The sequence below is a fragment of the Aotus nancymaae genome, unplaced genomic scaffold (genome assembly GCF_030222135.1).
Source record: "Aotus nancymaae isolate 86718 unplaced genomic scaffold, 86718_ANA_hifiasm-v0.15.2.pri h1tg000003l, whole genome shotgun sequence".
Classification (NCBI taxonomy): Eukaryota; Metazoa; Chordata; class Mammalia; order Primates; family Aotidae; genus Aotus; species Aotus nancymaae.
Genome location: NW_026988414.1, coordinates 8,862,747 through 8,884,399, shown reverse-complemented (window position 1 = coordinate 8,884,399; position 21,653 = coordinate 8,862,747). Strand labels below are relative to the sequence as shown.

Below are 21,653 nucleotides of genomic sequence, written 5' to 3'. Positions count from 1 at the left end.
TGGTCTGCTAAAAGCTTTAGAACAAAACATGGAGTTATCGTTTCAGAGCCTCTTTCTTCTCATTGCTTGGCCTTCCACATCCCTGTGCCATACAGATGAGGCTCCCAGGCCTTATGCTGTCCCTCTTCACCACCTCAACCCCCTTCTCTACAGCAAGAAGAACGATGCTTTCCTAATCTTAAGATTCCTCCTCCCCATTTGACCTGCCCTCCTTTAAATGGATGCAGCCTGAGCACACTATAGCTTCATGCCTGCCAGAAGAAGGGAAGATAGACAGATGATTATCTGATAGTTAGCTGATTGATAGATTAGAAAATAGATAGAAGATAGAGGATAGATAGGATATAGATTAAATACCTAATGTAGATGATGGAGCAATGGATGCAGCAAGCCACCTCCACGGCACGTGTATATTCATGTGACAAGCAAGTGGGCCCCGCCCTGTCTTTTCTCCACTGCAATGAAACCAGGAAAGTGCCTAGCATAGGGCTCAGCCCCTGGCGGGAACTCTTGCAAAAACTAGGACTGTGGCTCCAGAGCCCAGCTGGGGTCCCTCTGATGCTCATAGGCTGCAGGCTGGAGGACATATTTCTGGGATCCACATTCTGGATCTGCCTGCTCCATGCTTTACCTGTCCCATCGGTTCCATGTTCAGTAGTGTAGGGACTCAGCAGAAATCCTCATCCCTGCAGCTGCATACTGGCCCAAGAAAAGGAGTCCACACATATTCAGTCTTGGCACACAGGCCTAAAGCGACTCAGATGAGGCTCCTGCTTTGGGGGAGGTCCCCTAGTTATGTTGAGGCTGAAATTAGAATAATAATAGTGACACCGTGTGGTAAGTCGTGTACAGGTGCGTGGGATCCTGTGGGAAGGTATGTGTAACTGCAGGAGGACAAACTAACACTGCCACTGTTAGTTGGCAGTGACAGTTGTGACTGACATCTAAAGGACTTGCTAGGTAGAAGAGAAGCAAGAGGACAGCATTGAGGTGGGAAGGACAGTAGTTAAATCTGCTTGAGGCGGAGTGATGACATGAAACTGGGTAATTAGGTTGGGGCCATGCCAGGGAGTTAGTCGTCACTGGAGAGTTTTAACCCATTTATGCCAGAGGTTGCAAATTTTTTTTGTGTGTGAAGAATCAGACTCTGGGGATGACCTTGAGCAGTAGGATATAACTAACTAACTTCCACAAGCTTAGCTTGCGATAATGGAACACTAGGCATAAACGGGTTAAGCCAGCTTGCACTTTGAGCAGTTGCCTGCTGATCCTTTAGGAAGAAGAATCAGGAGGAGAAGAAATTAGGGTATGAGCAGAGGTGATTGATAGATGGTAGAATAAGGAATGGAGAACAGAGTCAGTGAAATTTGGTGAGTGAGGACACACACCAGGAGGATAAATTTAGCTGTCCGTGTATAGATTTGAAACAGCCTGGGACTTGCAGTTGGAGACACTGGCAATCATCTACCGCTGCTCAGTTGTTGCTTTGGCGTCTCTAGCGCAGGGTGTCTGGAACTCAACATTGTTGATGGTTTGGCTGGTTGATGATAACTTCTGTGCTGTGGGGGTCTGTCCTGTGTAATGCCAGCAGCATCCCTGGCCTCTACGCACTGGGTGCTAGTGCACATAACCCACTCCAGCTGGCACAACCAAAAATGTCTTTAGGTATTTTTTGACCCTTGAGGGGGCAAAATCACCCTTGGTTGAGAACCGTTGCTCAAGCAAGCTGAAGCTAGATAATGCACAGATTAAGCAAGAGCTAGATGGAGGACTAGGAGCCGCCACTCAAGGAGCAGTAGAGAAGACATGGAGAATGGAGCATGGACGGCTAGAGACAGCAAGAGCTCCCTTGGGGTGAGGATGAGGGCAGGACTGGAAAAGCTTCATTGGATTTGGGAGCTGGAAGGTTGTTAGGACAGTGGCCACTCTAGTAGAGGATAGGAGGGCAGGAGGCAGGGACAAGCAAGTAGAGATTTTAAGAAGCCTGGCTGTGAGGGAAGTGGGCAATCAAGGCCAGTGGTCAGAGGGGACTGTGGCAGGAAGAGTTGTGCTGGGCCACTGGGACTGTGATTCCAACCTTGGGCACCTGTTTTCCCTGACGGTGCCCTCAGGGCTGCTCACAAGGTCTGCGAGCGTGCACCGCAGGCTGGGTGGACCTTCTTTGGGAGGCCTTGCTGCAACCCAAGCTGATTTCCAGGGCCTTGGTAATTCTCAGTGGGGAGGCGGTGGCTCAGACCAAAAGGCAAGAGCTGTCAGCCCCAAAGTGCACCTCTTCTGAAGAAAGTCCCAGGGGCAAGGGCTGAGTAGTAAGAGGAGTGAAGAGCCACAGGCTCCCCGAGTAAGCCCAGAACACAACTCCCAGGTCTGAGCTGACTCAGCAGTTGTGAAAACCAGAGGCTGTGCAAAGGGAAGCGCAGCGGGTGACGTGGGCCCCTTTTGGCCTGGGAGAGCCACTTCACTGCTCAGAGACGTGCCAGACTCCTCTGACACTGGGATTTAAATGCTCTTCTAAGATTCATTTGGGGGGTGATGAAAGAAAGAACAGAGCTGGAGCAGACAGGCATGAGGACTGGAGCCGCCCAGAAGGGGCACTGAGCCACTCCCAGAACAACAACAGACGTGCGTGCTGAGTTCTCTGCCCTCCCCATTTGATAGGATTTTGTAGGTGAAGATACATGGGCTCGGAGAGACGGCTGGGACGTTGACTCGTACTTCTGTCAGCAGCCAGCAGGGTGGCTGCTTAAAGATGACGATGGGAAGCAGCAGGTGGGTATGAACTGTCACAGCACTGTACTGCAAGCCACACACACACAAACTCAGGGTTCAAGGCCCAGGCTATGCGCTTGGGCGCACATCTCACTTAACCTTCCTGAGTTCTTCTCCTATCTGTGCGGTGGGTCCAGTGCCTGGCTCACCAAGGCTGCTGAGCTCTCCACTCTTCTGTGTTCTCCCTCCAATTGTCAGAACACCCCCGAGTTAAGTGATGTTATTCCCAGATTTGAAAATGAAGGTGAAAGGCCTGCCCTGACCACACTATCGAGGAGTTCAGTCTTTCCTACCACATACCTTCACCTTCTCCTCCAGGGCCCAAGGGCAAGAAAAGAAATGGTCCCTCCCTTGCTCTCCCCAGTTCCACCTCAACAACCTGTCTCCTGTGCAGCTGAGCCCTGTGGCAATTGTAAACAAGAAAGCCTGGCTGTCCCTGCCAGCTTTTCAGTCAATTCTTGCTTGCTTGAAGATTCGGCCTGATGATACACAGGGAGAAGGCAGAGCCCTGAGTTATAAAGTGAGGCAAAAACAGCGCCATTGCCCACACAGCTCTCCACTTACCTGGAGGCGGCAGCAGGAGCAGCCCCTGGCCTGGTTCCCTGCCGGACCACTTCCCTGGGCTGCCGGACCTTTGTCCTCATCTCTCCAAGTGGGCTGGCACTACACTGGCCTTGCGCTCTGTTACTAGGGAAGCTCAACTGCAGGGGACCAGGCAGCAGGAGGAAGAGCCTCATCTTTGGGTTCTAATGGCTGCCGCCCTCTAGAAGTTCAACACCCTTGGGCAGGGCCCCTTAACCCTGAGGCTCTGTTCCTGGATCTGTATTGTCTGTCTGGGTGTTACCACCCCCAGAACAGGTGTGACGATGAACAGCGAGGTCAGCACTCACTCAATAGGACATAACTTACCACTCACTGTGCCAGGCTGCCAGGTTCATGTTTCATGTTGAGCAAACTTTTCACACCACAGAGAAGCAAGATTTTAAGGACCACAACAGGATCATGAATTAGGCCCTGGCCCCATCCAAATCACTGTCCATTATCAGGAGCCATCCACCCCACTTCAAGCATCCTCAGCCCTTCATCCCTTTGCACTAAACTAGAGCCTTAAGGGCCAGAACCTTTCACCAAAGCTGGATCCTTCCTTTTACCAGAGTGTGTCCTACAGAGAACAGTCCATTACCGTGTGTGACAGAAGCATTTGTTGTTTTTATTTATCCAAATGGGGAAAATGCAACATGTCAGGGCATTACACACAAACTGCAGCAGCCAGACAAGAAGGTCAGTCTATGGCAGAGTCCAACATACTCAGTGCGAAGGAGCCACAGTGTGGGTGCTGCCTGGAGGACTCGTGGCAGCAGGGTCCCTTTGGATGAAGGCCAGGCATTTCTGGGCGAGGCACTGATGACCATCCACTGTGCAGGCTGCTGCTTCAGTCACGCTGAAGGTTTAAAGTTCAGAGTCCTACATGTAATAACTGCCTCAGAGGGGAAGAACAGTCCATGGTGGTCATGGTTTCCAGTGTTTTTAAACATGATACACAAAGTTATTGCCAAGGACTTTGCACTGCAAATTATACTATTTACACTCGAGTATTCAGAAAAACACAGTAAATAGATACATGATAGATATTTTAGATTTCTAAAAACTAACTTGGTCTTCACTAGACCAGAGTGAGCTACAGCCAGGAGTCCAATGTCATGTGTGTAACCGTGCAGTAGGGAAAGGTTTTCTATCCACGACTCTGCTCAGCCTTCTCCTGCCTCCCCCAACCCTTGGGGCTAAGGAAGGGCTGGGCTGAGCAGGGCTACCTTACTCCTTAGTGTGAGGGCTTCAGGTCCAGACTGGCTGCACCTCCCACCTCCTTCCCAGACAGAGTTCTCCTTGGAGCGTGCAAGAAGCAAGTCCTACAGGCTCCACTCCTGCAGGACCACTACAAGGCAGGTAAGCCAGGACACAAAGGCATGGGGCTGTAGGGCTAATGGTATGATGAACCTGACCCTAGGCCAGCCCCTTCCCAGCACCCCCTGCCAAAGCACCCTTGGGAACAGGCCCATCAACTTCACTGTTCCTGGAAGTACAACTGCCCTAATTTATGGTTACCTCAGGAAACCTTTTGAAGCAGTGGCTGGGACCAACCAGCCACTGAGAGAGACCAAAGGTTCAGCACAACAGGCCAGACAGATGGTCCAGGATGAAAGGCCTGAGTCCAAAGATGCTTTGTGGAAAAAGGATAAACACTGCTAAGGGCTAAAGTGTACAGTGTCTACCCAAGGAAAGGACAAGAGCAGGGAGCTCCCATGTGGACCAGCTTTCATTTTGCCTCCATAAGCCCTGGTATGCTGGAAAGGACGTCCACCTGGAGGCTGGAGACAGCTTCCCAGAGAGCCAGAGCTACTCTTGATTCCTGGGAGAAGGAGAGAGCAAGGCCCTCTAGTCGGATGCCTACAATTTGGCTCCCCGGTAGAGTTTCTAAAAACGAGCCCTCCTCCCCAGAAAAGTACTAAATAGTAGCAAAGCATCTCCCACAGCCATGGTAAGTCCCATCCCTGAGAAGCTGCCATATTAAGTGAGCTAAGGGAAAAGCAGTGCTCAGTACCCCATCTAAGAAATGGGGGTGCAGAGTGAACGGAACCTGACTGCAAAGCTGGCCTGAGCATGAAAAGTTAGTTATTGGGGTAGGGAGAGGGTTGCGTCTTAACGGCAGCACCTCTGGCCTACTGTCAGGGGAGAGAAGAGGTATTTTTGCAACCAGGCCTTGCCTGGCTACTTCCAAATCATACCTCATGCACTGGCTGCCATCACTACCTTGGGGGTCAGGGCTGCAGCCTGAGGGAGACAGTGAAGTGGTGTTTGCACACCAGAAGACTTGGTAAGTGACATCATTGTGCCTTGGAAATGCGTGTGTCTGGATTGAGTGTCTTGCTACTGACCCACCACACCAAAATCCCTAAAGGGTGGAAAGCAGGAGCTACCAAGAACAGAGGAAAGAGACTGGAAACCTAAAACACAACTTGTAAATTACGGGTGGAAAAGCAACTTCTTACTGCCTCCCTCGCTATCTTAAACTCCTATTCTTGATCCATATCCATGAACAATTAAAATAATCTGACTTGCAAAAACAGCAGAAATATTTAGGTTAGAGTCAAGAAAACTTTCTGACCATCACGTTTCCCTAAGCACAGACGGCAAAGCGCCTGTGCCCATAGGCGGGGCAGGGCTGGCTCTGGCAAGGCTCTTGTCTGTAACTAACTCCACTGCCTGACAGACAAGAGCCTTCCTATGAAGCTGCAGCCACTGCCCATGACTGGCTGCCACATGAAAGGCCACACCTGGCACCGCAGCCAGGGACAGCTGCATTCTCTTCACCCGATGTCCATCTGTGCTGGGCTCCAGTTTGTCACTTTCTCTTCCATAAACCCAGAAACTCCTCTAGAAAATACAAGGGGTGCTCCTTAGACCTGAGAAGTTCCACACCTACCATCAGAGCCTGAGAGCACTCTATGCCCATAAAAGGAGAACCAGGCAGCAAAATCCGAGAGGCACTTCCATACAAGAGGGAGCCCGACAAGTCTAAAGACAGCAGCCACCTGGGGCAACTCCTCCTTCTGCATCCCTCACCTGATTCTCAGAGACAATCACAACACAACTTCATTGAGAGTAAGTAGCACCCAGTTCCTTAAGTTTTCAGTGGCTTCCTGCCTGTCCAGGGCTTTCCAGGCTGGACAGAGCACAGCACACCTCCCGCCTGCACAGCATACCCCCACACCTGGCCCGACTGTGCTAGGGCAGCACTGCGGTCCTCACCTCCTGACTCAGTCCCAGAGGGCCAGAAACAAGGTTGGGCCTGTGAAAGGGGGGTCAGTGCAGAGATGCTGGCCCAGGCCTGCTCCCGCCTCGTCAGCATCATGGGACAGCTGTGTGAAGCGGGCCACCACCTACCAGCTCGGGCAGGTGGGACAAGGACCTTCCCTTCTCTGAGCTGCATTGATCACCTACCCCACGGGGCTGCTGGGGCTTCACCGAATCCGCACCTGCAGAGGCACTTGTATTGGGCCCTGCTTCTCCAGCCCTACCCACCCCTTCACCGCGCACACTGCTGCTGCCACCACACAGCAACAGTAGCCACTCCCAGCTTTTGTTCGTGTCAAACTGGCAGCAGCTCACGTCCCTGGCACCTCTCCAATGCTCTAAATGGAAGCTCCCTTCGACGTGCCTAGAAACCCCTCTGAGAGGAAAGACTGGAGAGCAGACAGCGCTATAAACATCCGTGGGTTTTTCCATCACCCAGCTACACTGAGCATTCCTCAGTGCAGCCACCATGTCTGATTCACCTCCATCTCCCTACACCTGATGTCAGGCCCAGCCCAGAGCAGTCTACCCCCAGCCGTAGTCACTTCACCCTCCCTTAGTAGCTGGCAGCCTCTGGAGAGGAGAGGCCCGCATCTCTGCTACTCTGAGGCCTGCTGGCCAAGGGCCCAAGGGCATGTACAAAGGAAGCAATCTGTTCCATAAAGTGTTCCCACCGTGTGACCTGATTCGGCCAAGGGGCAGCCTGTCCTCTCCCCCTTACCTTCATATGCTGAGGAAACTTTGGAGACAGAATGTTTCGTTTATCCTGCCCTTGTAAGTGATCTTTAGGATAGCAGGAGAGAAAAAGCCTGAAGAAGGAAGATTCTGTCAAGCTCTGTCAGGTCAAAATAAAGGTGGGGCGCTCACTGCCCCAATATAAGCCAGTGGTCAGAAAATCTGCCCAACTCTCTGGGGCTCTCTTTCCCACCCCAGTACCAAAAGTACCTTGACCAAAAAGTCCAGACTAAACTGAAAGTATAATTTATAACCACAGACATGGTCCTCCATAGCCAGTGACACTTCTAATCAGCATTTGTGATCACATTACCCTCCTGAGCACAACTGTCTGATGGCTCCCTACTGCCCAGAGAATCCAGTCCACCCTCCTGGCCCTTTACCAGCGGACCCCATGTGCCTGTGTGACTATGCAGAAGTTCTCGTCGGACACAATCTCACCCATTGCCCGGTCCTGTTTCCTTTCCTGGAGAACACAGCCTACTCCTCTTCTAAGACCCTGCTCCAGAGCTGCCTGCCTTCAGAGCTTTCCTGACTCACCTCAGCCCTTCTCTTGAAGACCCTGTCACCTTGGACTTCCCTGAGCCCTGTTCTGTATTACGCTCTTTAGCCACCTGCTCTCCTCTTTCAGTGTCCCACGTGTCACTCAAAACCCAAGTTTCATATGGGCAGGAACTACATCGTCCTGTGCATCGAGCCAGTGCCCACACAGAGGAGATGGTCAGGAAGCCTCTGTGGGGAGGTGGATCGTGAGTAAGCCAAAAGGCAAGTCATCTCTAAGGGGTTGGCGAAATACAGCCAGCTTCGGCAAAATGCCTCTTACTTTGCAGGGGTTGGCAAGCTGCGGCCCTGCGTATGTGGAAGTGAAGCTCTATCAGAACACAGCCATGCTATCTATTTACACACTGCCTCTGGCTGCTTTTGTGCTACAATGGCAGAGCTAAGCAGTTGCAGCAGAGACCACATGCTCCATAAAGCCTGAAATGCTTACTGTCTAGCCCTTTACAGAAAGGACTTGCAGACACAAGTCCTTTATATTTAAATTCCCATATATTTTCACCTTTCACCTCTTTAGAGGTGAGATTTGTGTGGCCTGCTGAGTAACAGTCAAGGCTGCTTGCAGCTAAGAGACACCTGGCCCTGGAGTTCTAGCCACCCAAAGGCTGACTGGATCCGTGTCCCCAGCAGCGCTGTAGAAAACAGGTGCAGAAACCCACGCTGGCCTTCAGTTCTCCCCGTCCATTTCGAAGCAAAGGTGGCAACACTGGGACAGACACAAAACTGACACCCAAAACAAATCCTCATCTCACAATTCCATGGTCTTTTCCCTCCCTTAAAGAACTTTGGAAGGAATGTCCACACCTTCACACGGGCTGAAGACTGTGTTCCACAGATGCTGAATCCAACAAGCTCCAACCCTTGCTCAGGTTAAAAATGGATTAACTGTGTGTCAAGCAGAAGGCCTCAGCATGAACGACCACCCGGTACCTGTGACTCCTGGCTGGAGAGCCCATCCCGGTGGAAACTCAGGGAAAGGATGAAGATGCTGACAGGTTACAAGTCCCTCCCCACCCACTGACAACAGAGACGCTGGAGCTCTCCAGCACAATGGAGTGTGGCCTACAAAGCCCCCATTTCATAGGCAGGTGGAGATGGCCCTTGCTCCGTTCCACCTCCTCTGTGCCCTGTCAGTATCTTCCTCTATTCTCCTGTGCTTCCCCATCCTGGTCAGAGACACCACTGTTCTCTCATTGCCCACTGAACAGTGGTCCAGGAGAAGTACGCCAGCAGGTCCCCCTCCTCCCGATGGGCGCTGTTGTTCCTTGGCTCAGGGTTGGGGGCCATCATCTTCCTGTACCTACCCAGTATGGCAGAGGAACTCGGCCTGTGAGGAGATGCCATTCCTGCCTCACCATCCCTCTGCTGCCACGATCCATCAGCCTCCCTCACGCCTCGCCTGGCTGATGGCAACAGCATCTTCCTCATCGGTGCTCCTGATTCTGGTCCTTGGCTACCCAACTGTCCCAATCGGTCCTCCGAACTCTCACCATCGTGGACGATGGTGATCACTCAAGGACACAGTACCCAGGGCCTTTCAAGAAATGGCTGCAGATTGTTGTGTCCCACCTGCCACTTCACTCTGCTAACCATTTCAGTTTCCACAGCAAGGCCCTTCATGCTCTCCAAGTGGGCACACTCTCTCTGTGCACGCCAGGCCTCTCCTGACTCCCCTCCTGGGCATCCCCCATCTGTCTCAATGGGAAGCCTGTAACTCTTGGTAAGTTACTCAATAAGCACTTCTGTTCTGAGGCCTGGCTCCTCTCCTGCACTCAATGGGAGACCTGGGAATGGGCCTGCCAGCCTCCAGCCCAGGGCCAGTGAGGAACATCCCTAGCAGGGAGGGGGAGACCCGCTGAAGCCTTTCTCCCTGCACAGAGGAGGACTCTCATTCTGTCCAAATCCCCTGAGCATCTTTCTCCCGCTCCCTGTACTCTCCATCTGGGTCAATGATTTCACTTTCTACTCAGTTGTCAGCTGCAAATTTTGACATTTTCTCCAACTGCTCCTTCTCCCCCAGCACAGAGCCTGGTAAAAAGCGTACGTGACAGTGAATGTTTTCACAATAAATCTATGTGCCCAAGAAGGGAGACATGGTCGTGGCAGTGCCACCAACCACATCAGAGTTCATCCAAACTGACATTCCACAGAAGAAATTCCTCTTCACCATCCACACAACTGGCTTCTTGCTTGAACATGCCCATAACGGGGAGCTCCCATCACACCTCAGCTGCTCTCCCACGGCCACTTGCTCTACCATCGCAGGAGGTGTATTTTAGCTCAGATTGCCCAATGGCGTCCCATAATTGTCTTTTACTCTTTGGAACCACACACAACAAATATAATCTCTTAAAAATACCTGACGGGAGCGCCCGTGTTCTCTCCAGGTCTCCTCTTCACCAGCCTCAACCTTCTGGTCCATCTCATTTCAAGGTGCTTTCAGCTTTCCTGAGTTCCCCAGGTGCCCATTTCCATAGGTTTTTTACCTCCCAGATGATGCCTACCATATTCATTTAACATAGCCTCTGCAGGAATGAAGGATTTTAGAAAGCTGAGCAGCTTCCAAGATCACCTACATGACAGAAGCATCCTAGGAGATCCCAACACCAGATTGCTCTGGAAAATGTGCTAGTGTGACAATGATCCCGTGGGTTAGAGCACGTTTAAAGGCCTAGCCAGGAACGGAGGATGGGCAAAACCAGAACGTGGATGAGGCTGAACATAAAACACACACTCCAGCAGCACATCCCCCATCCTCCTTCCCACCCCTGAGGAGCTCTCCAAATGGCAATCACTGAATTTGCACTTTATTATAGGATTCAAATTCAGTATAAAATGATCATCTGTGGAAATTGACCACAACTGTTTAGCTCGCAAAAAAATACAAAACCAAAAAAACAGGCTGCCTGTCCTAGGACTCACCAGTTGGTCACCTTACCCAGGAGCACATAACAAAGGAACCAGAAAAAGAATGAGCCCAGAAAGTCTGGATTTTGGAGGGCTAGGGAAGGATCAGGGAGATGTGAGTTGGTTTTTGCTTGTTTTGTTTCAAGGCACACAGGGGATAGCCCAGAATCCTGGAGGAAAGATGAGCAGAACACATCACAGAGAGGAGAAGCCACTGCTGCCTCCTGGGCTTGGAATAGAGAACAGACATTGGCCGGCACTAGCGACACAAACCACCTGCACAGAGCACAGCCTCAGACTGCGTGAGCGCTGCCACTTACAGTGCTATAATTTGAGGCAAGTCACTTTAAGCATCTATTTCCTAATCTGTAAAAGGAGAAAATTTCTAATTCTACAGTTGTGGTGAAATTCAAAACTAATTCCTCAGAAAGGGCTACTGTTAACTCTAAAAACAGTCTAGGAAATGTTATTTCTGCTTATGGTTAAAAACTAATTAGGAGCCACAACGTTTGCCACAAACCAGCAGGGTGGTTTGGAGAGATCTCTGGGCTCCAGTCTCCCTGTCTGCAGAGTGGGAAAAACAGTCTATGCACCGCTGCTTCTCCAAGACCCACCAGTAGAGCCAGCCATGAAATGACAAGTGGGAAAGGGCCTGAGAGAGTACTGTGTTCTATGAATGCCAGGCGCTCATTCTCCCCGACACGTCATGCTCTAGAACACGACCACCTCAGTTTTCAAAGGTTCCTTTCTCCCACTCCCTTCCAGGATTACAGCAGGGTGCACAGAAACATTGCCAACTGCCAAGAAAGACGACGACCTGGGGTGGGTGAGGAATACCTTTCCCTAAAAGGATCCTGCAGCCATCCCCACACCACCCCCCGACACCCCCACCCACACCTAAGCAGAGAACCAGCTGTCATTCATTAGCCAAGGAGCTGGTAAAGCGGTTTACAGCAGCAGAATTTTCAGACAAGTTCAGCAGTGGTTCACAGGCAGCAGTTAAGAGACCCCAAAGCCATCCAAGCAGGGCTTACCGTACATGGGTCCAACTTAGAGGGAAGACAATGAACTTCAGGCTGGCAGCCTGCCCTGAGGCCTACTTCAAGGGGAACTCGTGGCCATGACAGCTGACCTCTGCAGTCTGCCACTGCCCTGTCTCTGCTGAGCACCTGGCCAGGGACACCTTCTTGCACTTACACCCCAAGTCTGGGCTGCTGCCCCTCTATGCTCCTCTTCCGTGTACCCGGTGAGCCAAAGCCTCACCTGCCTGCCTTGAGTCTGGCTTAAATCGTTGAAGACATCCTTATGACCTATCTCAGGCCAGGCACAGACAAGCACTCAGAAAAGATAAGCTAAGTGAAAAAACATGCCTCAGGATTTCACTGAAATTCAAAGAGAAAAATAAACTTTACATAAAAATGCTTCCTCTGTTTATACAGATGCAATGCAGTTGTTCAGTCTATCTTTCCAGTACATTAAATACTTCTTCACAATCAGTTTAAATGAAAATGTCCCTTTTTTAGGCCAGGTTATCTGATTTGGAGTCATCTCAAGTCAGAGGGCTTGGCTTCCAGCAGAGCCCATCCTGTCAGCCCCAGCGTTTTAATCCATAGCATGATGGAACAGAAAACGGCTTTAGAACAGAGCTAGGTTCCATTAATGTTTCTAGCACTTAACTTGGAGCATCAGTTTCTTTGGTAAAATAGGGATACTACTACTTCCAAGAAAGTAGTTGGAGAATTCAGAAGGATGTCCAAGTGCCTGGCACACAAGATACAAACGCCGCTCTCTCTCCTTCCCCTGCCCTTCCTGCTGCTTCAATCTACTGCTGCCCCAAATGACCTAAACTGAAGCCTACTATTCACCTCATTACTTGGCGCATTTAGCTGACTCTTGAATGGAGAGACCTTTTGTCCAGAGCTGAAACTGCCTGGGCAAACGGCAGCTATCTTCACCCTGCCCACCAGCAGGATGGCACAGTTCGTTTGAAGAAATAACAAAGCTCTGCCAAGAGAGACCAAGACACTCCTCAGGAGTAATTAGAATGTTAACAACTGATCCATCAAAGCAAAAAAAAAGAAGTCCTCCCTCAATGCTGGCTGAATGAGGCAAATATTCCACCAAATAGCCTCCTCTGGGAGGAACGCACTAACTTTTGCCAGGGCATTAGCTATACAAATATTTCTTAGATTTAAGAAAAATGTCTTGACTACAATGCAAATCTTCTTTGCCTCCTTAAAGGTAACACTCAGTCCTTGGCTACACAGTTTTGATAAACTTAGAGCATCTGAGGGCTCAATCTATGTTCCCCACTTAGCTCACCTCTTAACAACAGCCAAGGATGCTTCTGCCCACCTTTCTGCAGAGGCTCCTGATGTCTCTGTAGACACACAAAGGAATGGAAGATGTGACTCTCTATTTAATGCAACAGCATCAGTTTCATCGTGTACCCATTTTCCTCTTATCGAAAAGCAACTTCCCAACTGTGTCCAGACAGATGGATAAGTAAATGGACAGACAAAGACAAAGATGAATAGATGGGCGGACATGTTTTCTCTAAGATTAATAGGCAGAAGGGAGGCCTCATGTGGTGATGAATGTAGATTTTTTTCCCCCAAAAGTATCAAAGCAAACTAGAAGGGACAAGCTGCAGGAGTGCTTTTCAGAGAAGCATCCTAGTTGACAGCCTTTTAAGCACACCAATCAGTTTCCTCCTTTCCTTTCTGTGCTTTATAGGAACTTGCTTTCTAACTACAAACACTGGTAAGTCCCCAAGGTTAGATTCCGGAGACAGCTGTAACGAAACACCTTTCTTTAAAATTACTGCACTGGTTGGACACTTGGACTCAGCAGGCGAATAGTCTATGATCAGCCCTTGCACCCTTTAATCCCCCACAAAAAAACAAGTATTTACAAACCCTTGGCAGCAGATTGGCTGGTAATTTAACGACTGCAACAGACACATGAGCAATTTCCTTAAGCTTGGATGTGCAGCAACCTCACCACATGAGCTCTCACCAGGTCACTGGGGCTGTTTTTTGTCTAACCCCTAGATACCAGGACTCCTCTCCCAAAGGCTGGCAGCAGCCAACACCTATCAGCACCAAGGAACAGACACAGCTCCACCCTGAGCCGACTGCACCTGCCTCTCAAACACCTGTTGGCACAGCCTCGCCCTCTTCACATTCATCCTCACCTCGGCCAACATTAAGAACAGTCAACATTTACTGAGTATTACTATGCACCAGGTACTGTTCAAAGCACTTTATGTGTATTAACTCATCTAATTCCTGAGCCCCATGGGAATGTGCTGGAGGGAGAGAAATTCTTTGGCCCAGATTCCCACATGGTTTCTGTTCTCTATTTCTAGCTGTGCTGTAAAGCTTACATAACCTAATTTGCATTATAGTACTATTTTTAAAAACCTCCAAAGATCGCTGCTTCAAAGCATCAATGGAATGTTAGCTCCTACCTAAAATGATAATGTGAGAAAGGATATCTATTCTTACAACCAACTTAACTGGAATTCTTGACTTACAACAGTCTTTCAGGAAGATGCTATTAACAAAGGAAGGGACTCATTCTTATATAAATACTAGCTCAGCGCTCTGTAAATAAGGGCTAGAGAGAAACACATCAATATTGGAACCCACCTCAGCAGTAGTTTCCGGCTCTGCAGTTATTACTCATTTACCACCCATCCCCTTTCCAGGACTCCTAATAACACTGAGAAGTCTGTGGTCACTAGACAGCATTGCATCAGATTGTAGAGACTTTGAGTTTGAAAACACAGAACATTTCTCATTCTGGATGGTTCAGAGAGAGCCCCCACCCTCTCTCAGGAGGCACTGGCATAAGTTGAATGGGAATTAGGGGAAGACCATTAACAGAACAGGTTGTTTTCAGCTTTAGCTGCTGTTAATGTCCCTGGTGTATAGGGCTCTAGAAATCGAATTGCTGGGCAGAGGCAGAGCAGGCAGCGGGGATCTCCTTAGTTCTTTCCCCTAAGTCACTGCTGAAGATTTTCCTCCAGTTATTAATGAAATCTTTAAGAAACAGGGAAATAAGGGTGAAACTTTCCTCATTTGTCATTAAAAAAAAAAAAAAAAGTACTCAGTGTTTAACCACTTTGTCTGTTGCTATACTATAAAAACTACTTGGAAAGGACTGGAGTATTTGTTATTCATTCATTACATTCACTTACTGGACAGACGTCCATGAATATAAACCAGAGTAGGTTTCAGGCTCTCAAAACTGCCAGGGAATATTTTAAATGAGTGAATTTCCAAGTTACACCTATTTTGGTGATGTCAGAGGGCCTACATTATTAAATAGTTTATAATTAAACTAATAACTAAGCTAATACTCTTTTTTGCCACAGTTAACAAAATATTTGTTTTTCAAAGTAGGATATTTGTAATAGGCCCAATTCCAACAACAAGGAGACTCTCCGAATTAAAACGCTTCCACTGGTCACAGCCTCTGTTCACTCGTACCCAGAAGAGGACCTGGCACCTGACAGGCACTGGGCTGTTTCAGCAGGACTGGATTGCACTCAGTACTAGTCAGCTATGCCTCGTACAACCTTGTAAAGATGCCAAAGCCACATTCAATGTACATACAGATTCTGCATGGAAAAAACAAGAGTTGTTCCAGCAACTTTAAAGTGAGTAATCAAAAGAAACTGCTACTTGGAAACAAATAGGAAACATGAAATTCATTTTAATCTACATATATCAAATACAGCCTTAGCACAGAACATCTAATACAATTAAAATGCATTTATGGGACATACCTAAATGAAGCAAATCTTTATTAAAATATCTGGCCTAACCCTCACATCTTTACATGAATGAACTCCATGATGGCTGAATAAGGTGGGAAATAAATAATCTAGCTACCTAACTTGGAAAAGACAGATGGATTGCTTTAAGTCTATTTGGTCTCTGTAGACTCGATATTCACCACCCCAAGTCTTGCTAAAGATGGTTCTGCAAATAATTAGCTTTACCCAGTCAATTATATACTTTTCCATAGTTACCATAATATTTTGGTGTTTTTTTTTTCTATTGCTTTTTTTTTTTATGGCTTCTTGCTGTTGTTGTATTAGGGCATACAACACAGATCAGAGACTTTCATTTCTCGGAAATGTTTCTCTCCTTGAGAAATTGGCACTTTGATCCTCAGCCTGTCTAACAGCTCACACATATGGATCCTACCAGCACTGTTACCAACCTTGCTGCTTAGGAAATTGCACTGCTTTGGCCAAAAGAGTGCCCTGTCATTAAAATCTTCTTAGATGAACTGTTCCTATCACTGAATTCTTATATTTAAACAGGTATGTGTGTGTAATTTACATACATGTTATTCCCTAAGTTTCCACACACACACACACACACACACACACACACACTCTCCCTCTCTAATTCAGTGTAAGTGAAATGTCTCTCTTGAATAAAAGTAGTTACAAGGGTATTAAAACAAATGTTGAAAAATAACTACTTTACATTTAGACCACACAATTTTTAAAGGTAATGCGATGACATATGACCTAAGAGATCAAATACATCATATATGATTGTCATATATGCATGTTGTGTTAATTATTTTTCTCTTTAATCAGAAAATAAAAGAGCTTACCTTTGTATACTGAGATCACAGCTTACAGTCACTATATCTCAGCCTATTTTATACAAGTGATATGGCTACGAAGGTCCGAGGAGAACGAGAATAAAGTGAGATAAACGTGCTGAAAACTGCTTAAAAGTATTAACCTGAAATACACAGAGGGTCCAACACCAGTTTTAAAAATACATTAACGAGGTATTCCCAGCTCTTCAATTAATAACGGTGGCTGATTCATAATTTTCAAACATTCACCCAAAATTTAAAAAAAAAGAAAAGAAAAGAAAAGAAAATGCCAATACCAGCAAAATCTATCGTGGTTGGTTCCCCAGGCTAACAATTTGAGAGAGACTACAAACACTTCAGGAACTATATAAACTCAGCTCCTTGCTTCACCACCCATGCACTTCATCTAGTCAGCATGAGGTATGTTGGAAATCTACTGGACCAATTACCTTGCACAAGAGATGGGGTACTCCTGCTGCCTGAAGAAACACAGGCTGCAAGCCACATCCCTGGCTAGGTGCCAGTCCCCATGCAGAGGATATGGCTTCAAGGAGGACCCCTATCTCTGAGAAATTATAATAGCGCTAACTGACGCAGTCAGGAATGTAACTATTTATGTGCTAAAAAGTGTAAAAACTGTCAGAACATAGCACAGCTCACACACTAATTCTAAGCTCTACATTGATCTGTAAACTCCCTGACAAGAAACTATGCTAAAGGGGGTTAAATACAGATATTGCTAGGTTTCTAAAGGAAAAGTTTTAAAACAGACACCGTGGCTTTGAACAAAGTATTGCTCTTCTTTAAAATGATCAGTCATTGCTTTCAAAAAGAAGGTGTCAGAGTGGTGTATCTGAAAGCTGGATAGCCTCAGGGTGTCACATTACTCTTAAGACCAAGACATAGAAATTGCCATTTCAAGCCAGACAACCTGATGGTTCTAGAAGTCAGAGAAGAAATCTTGAGGGCCCAAGTGAATAATAAATGGTGCGACGCTCAGAGGCTGGCAATAGGGGCTGTCAATGAAAAAACCACCTACAGTGGAGAAAAGAGCAGAGAAGCAAAACTTTATGTTAATTTCAGGCAAATTCGTGAAGCCAAGAGCTTCATTTATATTTCTCTGCTCTTTCAGCTGTAAGTGGAATTTTCATTACCAAATGAAAGGGTGGGAAGGGCAACAGGTGGGGGGACACTTAATTCATTACAGAATTTAAACAGTTGAACTTGCATGGTTACCACTTCTAACAAAGGACTGACAGCTCAATTATTTTAAGTAAAGCAGAGAAATGTAAAAGTTTGCAGCAACTGGGCAGGTTTACAACATGGTTAGTAACTTCCAACAAACAACGAAATTAAAAAAAAAAAAGACTTGGTAGAAACCATTTGAAATGACTGCCATCATGTTGGAAAACAGCACAGCTCCCTTTTCACCATTACAGAGGGCATGAGTTATGAAGCAGAGTCAGCTACTTCAAAAGAATTTTCTAATGAGAAATCTCTAGAGAGATTCCAACTTGGAATCCAAATTTGATGACCAATTTCAAATAACAATATAGCTGCAGCTGCCAATTAATAGTATTCCAAAGACAATGAGGACTATTGTAAATATTTAATTAATAAAAACTGGACACTACAGCCATGCTTTTTCTTCTCAGTGATGGCTCTGTTTCATCCATAGGTCAGCAAAACGCATCAATGAAACATGAAAACTCCCAGCTGAAATGAGCCCTCTTGTTTATGTCTAGCCACTAATGCACAGGATGAGAATGATTAAGTTACAGCTATTTCCAGCAAGTGATGAGGTTTTATTAAAGTATCACCCACCACTAATAAAGACCAAAGACCAAGGAGAAGAAACAAACTATGTATCTGAGAAGTGACACTAACATGTGTTGTATATTGCCCATTTCACCTTTGTTTAGTGGTCTCAAAGAAATTTGGTACACAAATTTGTCATATTTTGTGAAACCCATTCTCATGGATGGGTCCTGTCCAGTTCCCAAAAGCAGAATTTAATAGGGAAAAGGAAAGTGAATTCATACTAAAAACAGACATTTTTAAGACGTGGTGTCTATAATATTGACAAGGGACCACACTGTTGCTCCTTCATGGGGGTGAGTACCTTAATGAAACCATTTACCTTCTAGTAACATCATTGGCTTTCCAAACAAGGTGAGAATGCAAGTGGAGGACTTCGGTCTGCACCCTTTACAGAACAGCACAATGTTACTGACTAATCCATTTCCACCAGCATAATCAGGTGTCTTAAAAATAAAAGCTGACCCATGGCTGAAACCTGTCACTTTTCACAGCAGCACTCAACAAGAACTGGGACAATTGAAGAGCAAGTTTTTATGGGGACCCTGTTGCTGCTTTAGATTCTGATGTAATTGAAGAGGAAAGGAGACCCTTCAATGAATCCCAGCAAAATCACTAATCTTCTATCTGCATGAAAAAAGCCAGGGAGTGAACACAATATCTTACAGAGTGAAGAAGGCCACAAGAACAAGAGAGGGTGATTGATTGATTAATTTATTATTTTTTTTAAAACTTGGAAATTCATAAACTAAAATAATCACATTCTCCTTCCCCATCTCTGGGTAGTGCCATCATTTGAATAAGCAATGCTCGAATAACAGAATAGAACCCTTATCATGGGGATGCCCTTGTACAACAGGAGTACAGAGGGCTTACAGAGTTAAGTAGACTGGCTCAAACTAACAATCACCTTTGCTTTGTTTTAGCAGTTTGCTTACAAGTGAGTGGGCTTCTAGGGCTAAGTTATTAGTTTTCAATTCCTTCTAATTTGATACCAAAACATATAAAAAATAATAAGCTAAAACAATATTCAAACCCATATTTTATTGGCTTTATTACACACTTCAATATTTACAGAGTTAAAGTTTAACTGAAAAGTCTCTATTGTATTAAAAAAAATAACTACAGCCCAAATTAAAGTGCCCTGGGGCAAATACATATCAATCAACTAAGAATCAGTGACTGCGTCAGGAACCAGGCAGTACTCTGCATTACACAAAGCAGTTTATTTGTGATCAGTGTTTGAGGCTCTATACATCCTTCACACATTTAATTTTACATCATCTGATACGTCTCTTAAAACTTAAACTTTGAACTGCTAGACTTTTATTTCCCTATAACAGAAGGGCTGGTATAAGTTATTTTCCAGAAATGAGGTACCGTTTTCACAGAACTGGTTTCTTTTTTTTTTTTTTTCAAGTTTTAGAGAACTAAATTTGCATTTGTTAAAATCAAAAAGTAGGAAAGATGTTCTTTACAAATAATTTTGATCAAGTATGTGTTCAAAGAAAGCAGGATAAAAAGGCTTTTTCTCTAACATTCTGTATTGTACTGTATTGTTGTTCAATAGGAATTAGCTTCTGTCATTTGCTAAAAGAATGAGTAGTGGGGAACAGGATATGTTGGAAATTTCATAACGGGCAACAGAACCATTCTCTTGGGTAAACCTACAGAGGAAAGAAACGGAGAGGACTCCAAATAAGTTTAATACTCCAATAAAAATTTCAGATAAAAAAATATCTTACAGTAATTATCATTAACCTTTTCCAGATTAGTCAGTCAACATTATACCATTTTGCAAGAGGCCTGCAAATTGCTCACAGATCTATTTTGAAATTGCTCTTAATATTTTGATAAATAATATTTTCCACTCAAAATCAGGATGGCTACATCTAGGAAGCAATTTCATTGAGTGAGCTGCCACAAATTCTAAAAACCAAAAGCAATGCTGTCGACTAATGTTCTAAATTAACTGTAGAAATCTATATTAGTTCTCAATTTGGCATATCACATATTACAAGAGAAACAGGAGTTATCAAGATTCAAAGCACAGTCTTCTGTGCAGACCTCAGCTCCAACTGGAGCCATGACCAGGTGTTTAACTTCTTAATGGCTATTGCCAATATTGGCATGGCAAATCTGGAAAGATTAATTACTTTCTGAATTTGTAATTAATACGTTCTTGTGGCCTCACAAACTTCTGCATACTCAAGCATGATTTGAAATCTGCTTCTATTAACTATTCTAGTATTTAACCTCTGGAGAAATCACAAAGCAGCAACAGCAGGTATTCAAGAGCACCAGATGATCAGAGGGAAATTACCCCACATGCAACAGCTTTACAAAGGCCAAAAGACATATTTACCTTACAGCCAAAATAAAGCATTGTTTTAGTAGGTTTGCATCACAGTAACATTTAAAAATCAAATCTTTTATGTGAAAAATGGGGGCATCAAATTTCACCAGCTTTGGAAGTCAGTTATATGGCACATGGAAGAGAGGAGCTTTCTTATGTGGGAGCTCAGAGGCCACAAGGGTGAAAGTATAATGTTAAAGAAGGAAAGGGAGGAACAAGAGAGGAAAAAAAAGACCGAGGAAAAACATGAATCTTATTTAGAATCTAGATATAAGTGTTTTAAAAGGAAAAATCAAGCTCTAGCAAACCTTTACTGAAGAATCTGAAACTTAGTGTATGTCTAAAGAAAGAGAGACTTAAAAACCTGCCCCAGGTGGCAGACGCTTTGGCACTTACATAAGACATAGTACAGTGAGTCTAGTGAGCCAAAATGTATTTGGACAAACTGACCAGACCTAAGTCACAGAAAGGATGAGGTGGTCAGGATACCCCGAAGCCAGGTGAATAGTTAAAAGCAAATGGCCAAACCCAAAGGAACTAGAGAGTTTGAATAAAAAAGGAAATCTGGGCAAGCTTATTATTGCATTAGTCACCAATTCCTAGTTACCCTATATGGCTCCAGCTCAAAATATGGGGATGCCTTGACCACACCTGAATGTGCCAGAGGATGTAAAGGATACAGCTCCAGGCTCTGCACTTTGCTTAAAAGAAAATCTGCTCCAAATGTTTGACCCTTGTAGCTTCACATCTTTCTAGGATATAAACTATTTTAATGGGCAAAGTGGTCAAACTATTCAGTTTCTACTTATGTCCACAGTTACGAAATCAGAGGCAGCTTCAGTTTAGCAGTGTTTTAGGAAAACAATTTTCATCCAAACATAAATGGCAAAGCAGATGTGTGAAGAGAAAAAGCACGATGTGAAGGCAGAGGACTCATGTAGAGGACTAATGCCAAAACTGGCAATAGAGGAAGGGCCTTTCCCTTCTGTGTGCATGCACACCCAGCCTAGGGCATGCTGACACACACACT

The 21,653-nt window shown here is 45.9% G+C and overlaps 1 protein-coding gene across 8 annotated transcripts in view; it reads right to left on the bottom strand.

Moving 5' to 3' along the window:
- Positions 1 to 21,653, bottom strand: part of STRBP (spermatid perinuclear RNA binding protein) — a 178,523-nt gene that overhangs the window by 4,472 nt on the left and 152,398 nt on the right. For 2 of the 8 annotated variants that reach the window (XM_064378193.1, XM_064378201.1), the window contains exon 18: positions 16,599 to 17,484. The exons of 1 other annotated variant lie outside the window; for it this stretch is intronic. In XM_064378193.1, coding sequence (XP_064234263.1) covers positions 17,390 to 17,484 — 95 coding nt within the window. In that variant the 3' untranslated portion in view covers positions 16,599 to 17,389. Of the gene's footprint in view, positions 1 to 3,953; positions 19,935 to 21,653 lie in introns of those variants that run through there. 5 more of the 8 variants (XR_010343289.1, XR_010343290.1, XM_064378225.1 and 2 more) reach the window with 5 other exon arrangements.